The sequence below is a fragment of the Anastrepha obliqua genome, chromosome 5 (genome assembly GCF_027943255.1).
Source record: "Anastrepha obliqua isolate idAnaObli1 chromosome 5, idAnaObli1_1.0, whole genome shotgun sequence".
NCBI lineage: Eukaryota > Metazoa > Arthropoda > Insecta > Diptera > Tephritidae > Anastrepha > Anastrepha obliqua.
The window spans coordinates 112,462,282-112,473,435 of record NC_072896.1 but is presented as its reverse complement, the minus strand read 5'-3'; the positions used below and the strand labels follow the sequence as shown (position 1 = coordinate 112,473,435).

At 34.8% G+C, this 11,154-nt stretch overlaps 2 protein-coding genes across 2 annotated transcripts; both read left to right on the top strand.

Moving 5' to 3' along the window:
- Positions 1-1,865: 1,865 nt before the first annotated feature.
- On the top strand, positions 1,866-6,373 carry LOC129246986 (voltage-dependent anion-selective channel). The gene is made up of 4 exons (XM_054885782.1): positions 1,866-1,993; positions 5,216-5,535; positions 5,629-5,856; positions 5,928-6,373. Exons 2-4 carry the CDS (start codon positions 5,216-5,218, stop codon positions 6,226-6,228), a joined length of 849 nt encoding a protein of 282 aa, XP_054741757.1. The 5' UTR covers positions 1,866-1,993; the 3' UTR covers positions 6,229-6,373.
- A 2,021-nt stretch (positions 6,374-8,394) lies between these two features.
- On the top strand, positions 8,395-9,874 carry LOC129246985 (aurora kinase B). The gene is made up of 5 exons (XM_054885781.1): positions 8,395-8,618; positions 8,681-8,872; positions 8,944-9,237; positions 9,301-9,532; positions 9,593-9,874. The coding sequence occupies exons 1-5, from the start codon at positions 8,485-8,487 to the stop codon at positions 9,722-9,724; spliced, it is 984 nt and encodes a 327-aa protein (XP_054741756.1). The 5' UTR covers positions 8,395-8,484; the 3' UTR covers positions 9,725-9,874.
- Positions 9,875-11,154: the final 1,280 nt, after the last annotated feature.

The window sequence follows — 11,154 nt, the reverse complement described above, 5'->3', positions numbered from 1 at the left end:
TGTAAAATATAAAAAAAATTTAAAAAATTAAAAATAAAATATTTTAAAAATTAAAAAAAGTAGAAATTAATAAACAAATGTTCGTAATTAAAAAAAAATTAATGTAAAATGTAAAAAATATCAAATGTAAAATAAAAAAACATTAAAAAAATTAAAAATAAAATAATTTAAAAATTAAAAAAAAGTAGAAATTAATAAACAAATATACGTAAATACAAATAATTAATGTAAAATGTAAAAAATAGCAAATGTAAAATAAAAAAAAAACATTAAAAAATTAAAAATAAAATATAAAATAAAAAAACATAAAAATAAAATAATTAATAAAAAAATTAAATTAATAAAATAATTAAAAAAAACTTCAACTGAATGTCATTTTTGCCGAGTTCCAAAAGTTGCAAAGGGTGTGCCAAATGAAAAGAACCCAATTATGTATAAAGATCTAAACCGGGGCTATTTTTTAATTTTTTTTCATATTTCGTCAGAGTCTCCTAAGAACAACTATTGTGTCTTTGTGTAGTGACTTGCAGACCGTTCCGAAAATATATTTTAATAAAATCGTTAAGTCAAAAAATCAATATAATTTATTATATTGCCTGTTTTCGGTATGTATTATTTCCTGTCACTTTCTCATTGCATTTCAACTATGCAAGCATTAAAACCGTCCAATTACTAGCGAAACAAATCAAAAGTTATTGTTTATTTTCTTGGTAGAAGCCCATAAATGACGAGATATAAAAAGCCTTATTTGACGAATGTCTACTTTTGATACATTTCTGGAGGTCAGGGTCAAAATTATTGATGCGGGGGCATTCCGGATCGAGAAGTGTCTTTAAATGTAAAGCCACTAGTACGAAAAGCGAATTATCATTGCCCACCTTTTGTTGGATGTTGATCTCCTCCTCCAATTTGAGGTGTGCGTCTTGGCGTTGCCCCACAAATGGAGGCCGTTACAGTTTATGCCGCCTTTGTTCGGATTTGCTATTCGGCTATTAGAAAAAAAACATCTTCTATTATCATTTGGGGTTTCATGCCTAAAACGGGTTTGGAACCTGGACCCTACCAAGCGATAGTCGTGCTCAAACAATTCGGCTACGGCGGCTGAAATACACTCAGAGTTCCTTCGATTGCAGTCCCAAATATCGGCATGAAAAGTGATTGTTTTCGAGCCTAACTTTTCCTTTTTAATATCCTTAACTACTTTTACTTTTCCTACCTTAAATTTCCCATCATAAGGACTTTCGCATCAGAAATAGACTGATTCTGCGAAAAAAATACCATTAACTTAAAGAGATACAGGTTAACGATATTTTGGAGGGGCTACGAGAGAGATATGAGAGAATTGTGTTAAAATAGGCAACTATAGGCAACAAGAGTTAAAAATGTTAGGTTAGGTTAATATAAATCTTAGAAACAAAAAAGAAAATAATGAATAAAAATGTTTTCTGTTTACTTTTACACGCTTAAATTTTTTTTAAGATCAAATTCTAGGCTCTCCATCTTCTTACAATAACATATATGAGAAAAAGTGTTGAATAAAGCACACGTGAAGCAACTTAACGGTACAGAGGTACACCTTCTCGAGAATATAAACACAGTCTTGTATAATTGAGTAAGTAGTAACATTACTACAGATTTCTTAACAGTGTACAAGCAGAAGAAGCGCTTCACGACATTCGGGGGAAAATAAAACACGAAATATCGAAAAAGATGTACCAATCAACTGGGTGGATATATAATATATACCACCGGTTATATATGTACGAACCGCCATGACTTTCTAAATTGACAGCAAAGTCGCAAACCACTCAACTCAAGGGACAATTTACAAAGGCCACAACACTTTTCTTCAATAAATGGGCTGCACTGGCAATGGTGAATGAATACCTCTTGAATTTACAATTGGTTCATCTTGCCGATTGTACTCACAAAATTTTTGGTGTTCTTGGTGGTCGTTGTGTTCCTGCATCTCGCTGCTAATCAATCTATAAAAGTAAGTAGAAAATTTGCTTGGAATAAAGCTTTTAAATAAGATTAATGGATAGTGCATAAATAGTGAAATATCTTGTAGTATTTGCACAAAACCATAGCAGTGAAAAGTCATGTTCAAACGAAAAGTGTTTCATAACCTACAAAAGGGTGCGGGTGCGTGTGTTTTCCTACCTGTGATCTGTGCGATTTGTAAGTGGGACGGAGAAAATGGGGGGCAACATTTAATTTGGTTGCTCTCCTATTTCTTTCGTTGATTGGAGGGAAGATTGAAGAGTAATTTCAAAAGAAGGTTTTGCGCATCGTGCTTGCCATGGCTGGTGTACGTGCAGTTCATTCGTCAAAATATTTACTATCCTCTGCGATGAATATTAGATGTGGCTAAATGAATTATATGTATTTTAGCAAGCGCTATATTATACCACTATCATTTATAAACAATTACTTCGCCGGGCTCGTAAAATTTGAAATAATTGCTTTGATATAACGTTAACCGGCTAGCTAATATATAGTTACGCAGCGTTAAAAGCGACAGTTGAAAGGTGGGGTGCTGCAGTTGCTGACACTCGCTGTTACGTAACAAGCTATGAAAATATTCATACAGTTTTTCCACTTTTTTTTATCAATAATTTTGGATATTACCCAAATAAGATAATTTGTCGTTATGGGAGTGCATGTCGGCTTCTTTAAATAAGAAAATTCCGAAACGTGTGATACCAGTCCGCAAATAATGCGAATCATGTGAGAAAAATTTGCGTTTAGTTCAGCAGCTGTACATACTCTCGTCTGATCCGCATTGTCGCATTATTAATTATATGCATATATATGTAGATACATTAAGTTAAATTTTTGCTCTGATTTGGCACTTTGCTGCTACCAGTTATATGTTATAAAATTATGGAATATAACTAAATCACACGAATATTTGAAAGAACATAGAGCAGAGTAATTGATATTTATCCTTGGGCACTAAGGGCAGAAATCAATGAACATTAAACAAACAAAAAAAATCGGCACAGCTGATAAAGTGAAAGTGCGCAGGTGAATTATAGTTCATTGACTAATTTTATTCGGTGACGTCATCTAAATCGATATCACCAGCCATAATCTCAATAATTAAAGGCTGATATGTAATTATTAGATTAAGTGTTAAACGTTTAGTTTGAAAAATATAATCGTTACGCACTAAACCCATTTCCACTTTTTTTTTTTTTTTTAAATATAATTTGATTAAATCCTTCTCTGCTTTATTCTCCTATTATTGGCTTACTTTCAAACATTCTTTGTTGTCAGAAACTACCCTTGTTCGCTTTGAAGAATGAATTACATAAATACCAAATTAAATATTTACCACTACCGCGTGGAAGAAATATTCTGTGCTCTATGCTTTCAAACTACCAACCGGTTAGCTAGTACACCAAACGCTATTATCATCGCTGCTGTGTCTAGTTATTGAACATTCCTGCTAATGTCAGCGCCAGCATCGTCACTGTCCTTGTCACCTTCGTCTACTGATGTAATTCTTCAACCGAGCTCGAAAGTGCCGCCTCGAATACTAGCATATTTCTACTTCCAGCCAAGTTGGTTATGGAAAAACGGGGTCAGGGATAAGCGGATAATGCACTCAGCTGGGCTTGAGGCAAGTGTGTAGCACAATTAACGAGTCTTAAAATGCTTGGTATCAGGTACATGCTTGTATATATGCACATACATACATATCTTTGGACATGCATTCATATGTGTGATGGCCCCGCTACTAGCAGCGTTTCCATGCAGCATAGAAATTCGTTACATCATCACAGGAAAAAAAAAATAAAATATTATGTTTGCCTTGCCAGTGCCGCTGATGTTATGTGTGCATATGTTTTATTAGCAGCAGAATTTCTTTGTTAAATTTTAGTTTTTCATGATTTTACGCTCTGTAGAATTTCTTTGGCTCTAATTTAACACATGACGTATCTTGCATGAAAGTATGCATGTATGGATGTGTATGAATGAGTGTGCGGATCGCAAAGTAGCCGGGCGGAATAGTATTTTTAATATTTTTCTGCGCTACTGGCGAAAAGCAACTGCATAGCAGCTGATTTAACCGCTGACAACCGATTTCGTGGGTTATCTACAACTGCGTGACACGTGATAGTGAGGATTCAGATAATATCGGGATAAAAACTTATGTGTTAAATACAATTTTATTTAAGGATTACATATTAAGTTTTATAACTAAATATGTACTATAAAACATTTTTTAAACTCATCAAAAATTGTATAAGCAAGCTTTTCTGATGCCATCCAGTTTACAAAAATATTGTCTACATTTTGCTTTTTTATTATCAGTTTGTTATATATTATTTATTTATGCCAATATGAGTTATGATTCTTATGCTAATGCACCTGAGAGGCTGAGTTTTCGTTTAACGATTTGGCGCGCTCAGAGAGCGTTCCTTCGTTGGTTTCGATGGAATTTGGTATGCAGCGGTATGCCGTAGCAGTTGAAACATTTAATGATCAATTTGTGTACAGATACTTTTGCCGGTTTTACTGTAACAGCATTCGTATTTTTAAAAAGAGATATACATGTGCACATATATACCAAAATGTGTTAGATGGCATCGACGCGTTCAATGAACTTCGTGCTTTACTTCATGTATTCTGTCTGTATTCTCTTCGCTGCGTGTGGCTACAATGAAAGTCATGGGATGAATTGGTTACACTCAAGTTTCTACTTCTACAAAATTTGAGAAACCGCTGTTCAAGACTTTTACTCATCTTTCTAATATCTTGTGCGAAACTGCGCTTGGCGATCACATAGTTTATATCAAAAATTATCTTAATATACTAGACGTAATGTAATGGTACCAATTTTTGTTGATGCTAGGCCGGCAAATTCGAGTTGTTGTTGCAACACCATACAGTTTTGGAGAACGAAGTCGCAGAATAGGAGTAGAAGTCGCAGTTGTTGAACGGATATAAATCTGAATAGTTTCTTTCCTTTTTTGAGTTTTCTGTCTACCTTTTCAAACTATTTACTTTGTCGGTATGACTCGCTTCAATTTCTGTCGTTTTCCATTAAATCGATGAAAATTTGACAAATGAATTTTCTCAACACACAAAATTAAATTAAAAACCATATGTATATATATTTTATAATACAAATATTTTATAAAAAATATAAGTGATCGTCTTATATCTGTATTTGTTGTGTATTTGTATCCGTTTTCATATATAGATGGCTCCTCCATCATACCCAGACCTTGGCAAACAAGCCCGCGATATCTTCAGCAAAGGATACCACTTTGGCCTCTGGAAGTTGGATTGCAAGACCAAGACCCCCTCTGGTATTGAATTCAACACAGCCGGGCATTCCAACCAGGAGTCTGGCAAAGTCTTTGGTTCTTTGGAGACTAAATACAAAGTTAAGGATTATGGCTTGAGCTTTACCGAGAAGTGGAACACAGACAACACTTTGTACTCTGAAGTGTCTGTCCAAGACAAGCTGCTGGAAGGCTTGAAATTGGCATTCGAAGCCACTTTCGCTCCCCAATCTGGGTGAGTACAATGTATAGCTAATTTAGTGAATGTATAAACATATATTGCTTATCTATTCCAAATTCATAATCTGTGTTCTTCTTAATTTTGCAGCAACAAAACCGGCAAGTTCAAGGCTGCCTACGGCCATGAAAATGTCAAGGTCGATTCAGACGTTAATGTTGATCTGAATGGTCCACTTATCAACGCTTCAGCTGTTTTGGGTTATGAGGGTTGGTTAGCCGGTTACAAGACCGCTTTCGATACCCAAAACAACTCTTTGAAAACCAATAACTTTGCCTTGGGCTATGCTGCCAAGGACTTTGTGCTCCACACAGCTGTGTAAGTAACAAAAATGGCTATGCCTGAAAAATGTGTTTATTTATTTATTTTGTATCTTGATTTGCTTACAGCAACGATGGTCAAGAGTTTACTGGCTCAATTTTCCAGAAATGCACTCCCAAACTCGATGTTGCCGTCCAATTGTCATGGACGTCTGGTGGTAACAACACCTCGTTCGCCCTTGGTGGCAAATACCTAATCGATGATGACATCAGTGTTCGCGCGAAGGTGAACAACGCTAGCCAAGTTGGTTTGGGCTATCAACAGCGTGTACGTGACGGTATCACAGTCAGTCTATCTGCCTTGATCGATGGCAAGAACTTCAATGCCGGCGGCCACAAGATTGGTGTTGCTTTGGAGTTGGAAGCTTAAGTAAATATGTTATAACAACTTCAAGAGTAGTAAATAAGTCAGAGCATCGTCTTATTAAAAAGATACCAATTAAATTATAACTAAACCCCATCAACAAGAAATAAAAGAGACAAAAATGAATTATTTCATGGCCAGTAAAAACCAAGTTAGAACTGTTAATCTAAGTAAAAAGATTTGTGTTGAAGGAATAATTTTCACACACGTATCGCATATCGATAAACCATTTGCATTTCCAGTACTTTAAAACTAAGTCGTGCACAGCTACTTGCTCCTAAAAGATATCATTTGAACACTAATTAATTTTCAGTTGTCTACTAACAAACATGGTCCCCGCAATAAAGTTCATTGCTATGCAATTTTTGTGCATTTAAAAAATTCAAAACATTTTCATTGCATATGTAAATTTAATTTAAATATAATTTAACTAAGTGGAGTATAGATATGCAGCAGTTTGGCTTTGTTTATTCCCAGTCTGCAATTTTTTTTTTTTTTTTTTTTTTTTTTTGCAACAGCATAAAATATTCACGTAAATTTTTGGGGAATGCTGCTGAAGTGACAATCCTTGGCCGGCTTTAAGTCGGCAGCGTTCTGGTAACGTAGAATCAATTGTTGGTAGTAATATGACAAAGGATTATGTAGTACCGTTACATGTAGGCACTGGGATATTAAAGCGCTGGTCACATAACCTAACGAAATTAAGATGGGTTCAGGTGTATTCAAAAATGTGTAGAACGATGAGGATAATTGATTTAGCAACGTATGTCTAGTCTGTCGGATAGCGCATGCGATAACGGGTTAAAATTTATATCTAGAAGAAACTACACTTTCTCTTTGCATAATTATTGTTGATATCAATATGAGAACTAGTGAAATATGCGGGGCTGAACTGCCAACTCTACAGCGTAAAATATTTTGATTTTGCTTTTATTTTGGAATGTACGATAAAACAAATAAGGAAACAACGAATAAGTAGGAAACTTTGACATTCATATCAAGAAAAAAAAACTGATTAGCTGCTGCAGCCTAGTTACCTTAGCTTGAGTCAAGACGTCTGTGGGTGATAAAAAAATTTGCATGCTTTTTTTCCACACTAAACAAGCAGTACCGGTAGAGCAAAAACGCAATTTGTTCCATATAAGCAAAAACTTACAGTTTAGAGAAATCTAAACAATATTTGGCTACTTGGAGGCCAAATCGCAACAAAATATTAAAATCAGCTGCTTTACTGTTACTACCTGTTCAGTGTGCTTCAATGTCAAAAATTTCAATCGGTAGTCTAAGCAAACAACCGGAGCAACAACAACAAAATTGATAAATTTGACACCCAAATCACCAAATCGTAAGAAAAATAAAAACATCAGCTGGTCTATTGATATCACTTTTTTTGAATGCGCGTTGATAAGACCTCTTTATTATTATGTAGAAGAAATATTCATGAATGAATTATACCAGAGTACATCAGAAGGCCGTGCTTTTGTAATTGAATTTAGGAGAAAAAAAAGTACGTGACGTCTTTGGCGTACATTTCCTTGGTTGTTTACATATCTGATTTTACATATGTGATTTTTGCAGCTTGTGCATACATAGAGTGAAGTATGGTTGTGTTGTTGGTTTATGAAAAAGTTAATATTTTCATTAGTCCGAGAAAGATATTCTGCGTTAAATTGACACAAACGCTTCGGAAATATTGGTCTTTCGACAGTCGGTTCTTCCATGACAGTGGGCTGTACGTTATCGAAGCGACCTGGATATATGTTTGCACTTAACTAAAATTTACGGGGAATATATTGCGCTGTTATAAGAAAATAAAATTAACAAAAAGCGTTTTAAGAAATATTGTTACATATATTTTTTTTTAAGTTTTTCGCGAATCTTCATTTTTTGAAAAAATTATAGAGTATGTCTCAGTATATTTATAAAAACACATGCACTTTTTTTATCATTTTAATAACATATTTGGTTTTTTTTAATGGACTAATTTCGGTATATTGTTAAATTTCGGAATTGAAACATAAGCAGTAAACACGTAAGTATAGATTAGGCCGAACTTTGACACATTGAAAATTCATCGCCTATTGCAACCCTGCTTTTGTTGAATAGAATATCAAACTTGGCAGCACTTTTGCAAACCATATTTTGACATTAGCATTAATTTGAAAATCTTCTAACTGCTTGAAACAGAAAAGCGCGAAAAGTACTTATTTTTTGCCCAGTTGTAATTATAGCCTACGTGAAATAATAAAGTAAAACTGTAAAATGAATAAATTGCAAAAGAAACCACCAAACCGAACTGACTTAGTTAAAATGATAAAAGAAGTGCCTGAAGAATACCAGCAACATATACAAGCAATGTCGCTCAAAATGATGCAGCACCCTGCTTATGGACACCCGTAAGTGAATAGTAAATGAAAGCAGCTTGTGAAATAGTTCAAACGAAATCTTCATTAAACAGTTACGAATGGAGTACACGAGATTTTGAGATGGGTGCTCCCCTAGGGCGAGGTAAATTCGGACGCGTGTACTTAGCGCGCGAACGCACCTCCAATTTTATAGTTGCCATGAAGATAATGTTTAAAGCTGAACTAGAAAAGGGTAATGTACAGCGGCAAGTTTTGAGGGAGATTGAAATACAAACGCGTCTCAAGTGAGTAAATAGAAATGCAATTAAATAAGAATTTCTATATACATACTAATAAATTTTGATTTCACATGTAGACATCCAAATATTTTGCGATTGCTCACTTGGTTTCATGATGAGAGTCGCATTTATCTTGCACTGGAAATTGCTTCAGAAGGGGAATTGTATAAGCATTTGCGGAATTCACCACATCGTCGGTTTGAGGAGACACGCGCTGCAAAATATACCTACCAAGTGGCCGATGCGCTTGAATATTGTCATTTGAATAATGTTATACATCGCGATTTGAAACCAGAAAATATACTACTGACATCCTCCGATGATGTTAAATTAGCTGATTTTGGTTGGTCAGCACACACCCTATCCAACAAGTGAGTTTTTCTGCTGTGACATCCATTGCTAAATTTATAACTAAATAATTTTATTATCATTAGACGTAAAACTCTATGCGGCACACTGGATTATTTGCCACCAGAAATGGTAGATGGTCATATATATGATCATTCTGTCGATCAATGGTGCTTAGGTATTTTATGCTATGAGTTTTTAGTGGGTTGTGCGCCCTTTGAGTCAGTTGACAATGAGAAGACTTACGAAAAAATTAGGCGTCTGGAAGTGCATTATCCACCCCACTTGAGTGCTGGAGCTAAGGATGTTATTTCTAAGGTATTTATTTAATTTTTATGATCAATTCGTATATTTTTTTAATGTTTAACAAACATGCAGTTGCTTCGCAAATCGAATAATGGTCGTATAACGTTGGTGGAAGTAATGAAACACCCTTGGGTCAAGGAGAATATGGCTAAACGGAACGCATATATAGCAGAGAAATTAAAGCAGGAAACGGCCTTAGAATAATGCACGTTTTCCATTTGCATAAAGAATTTAAATGTATTACAATTTTATTTCAATATTTATAAATAATAATAATAAAAAAATAAATTTAATAATAATATATAATCGCACAAATTAAAGACTTGGAACCGGGTCACGGTTAATGTTACCGAATGAATACATTGTTTTAAATCATATAATTTCAGCATTGTATTCTCACCTTGATAGTTTTCACATTGCCATTTTGGAGCGGATTTCATACATTGACGGATGACTGTTGTTGTCGTCGTAACGTTTTACAAAGTTCTGTTAAACGCAATAAAGTCATCGGTCGTCGTTGTCAATCTCATCTAACATGCTGTTTCAATGTTTTATAGGCTGTCTGTATACTGGGAGATTCAGCGGTTGCCGAGTATACTCCTGGATCTCGTCAATCAAGTTCTGCAGATACCTCCCGACGTACCTATAAGGAGGCTCAGCCTTCAAAAAGTGCCGAATTGCGGCCTATTAGGAATACAGATTGGCCTTGTTTTAATTTGAAAACTATGGTCAACTACAAGGCGAATTCATTCTAGATACCACTTGAGCAGATGTTTTGCGATAGTGTGTTGTCAAAGTGGTCTGCTTCTTTGTTGCTACTTTGTTTTTTTTTTAAATAATGAAATGCATGTAAATGTTGGATTAGATTCGCCATGGACCAGATGGTTTCTACCAAGGCGAATCTATTAAAGGTGCAATTTTCGTTTTATTAGTCTGTTTAGTATAAATCTCACAATATTACCAAGCCATTCACTGAATTTTCACAAACATGTAATTTCTCCTCCTTTTGTTTCTATGTTTTGTATTATTAAGGTGCCTGACGTCACACGTTATACTTATTAAAATCGCGAAAAAAAGTAACTGTTGGGAGAACACCATCTTCAGTATTTAATTCGTCTTCATATCCACGGTGTACATAATATTAAAGATGGTGTCTTCCGAAGGCACTAATTTATTTTTCTCGATTTCGACAACCGGTTGACGTCAAAACAAAAGAATGGAAGTAACATTACTTGGCTGTAAATATTTGATGAATGGCTTGTTAATATTGTAATTTCAAGACGTGTGAACTAAATTAAACAATAAAAAAATGCATCCAATAATTTTTCATTTCTTTTTAATTCTTCTTCGCCTTTCAAAAGCGAAAGCAACCCTCCGACGATTTAGTTTGCAGTCGCACCAACCCACATACTGCTCAATCCAAGGTGGATTTATTAAGGTGACAGCATTCACCCAGCTGAATTTTTCGCCGTAGGTATGGCTTACGTCAAAATGATATGCTTTGTTTGTATGCATTGGTATGTTTACATTTGATTACTGATTTTGACGTGATGGTTGGACCAAACGCAACAACAAATACATGTAGGGTTTTACTTATATGTGCTTGCTGTCACCTGTAATAAATTCGCCTTGGC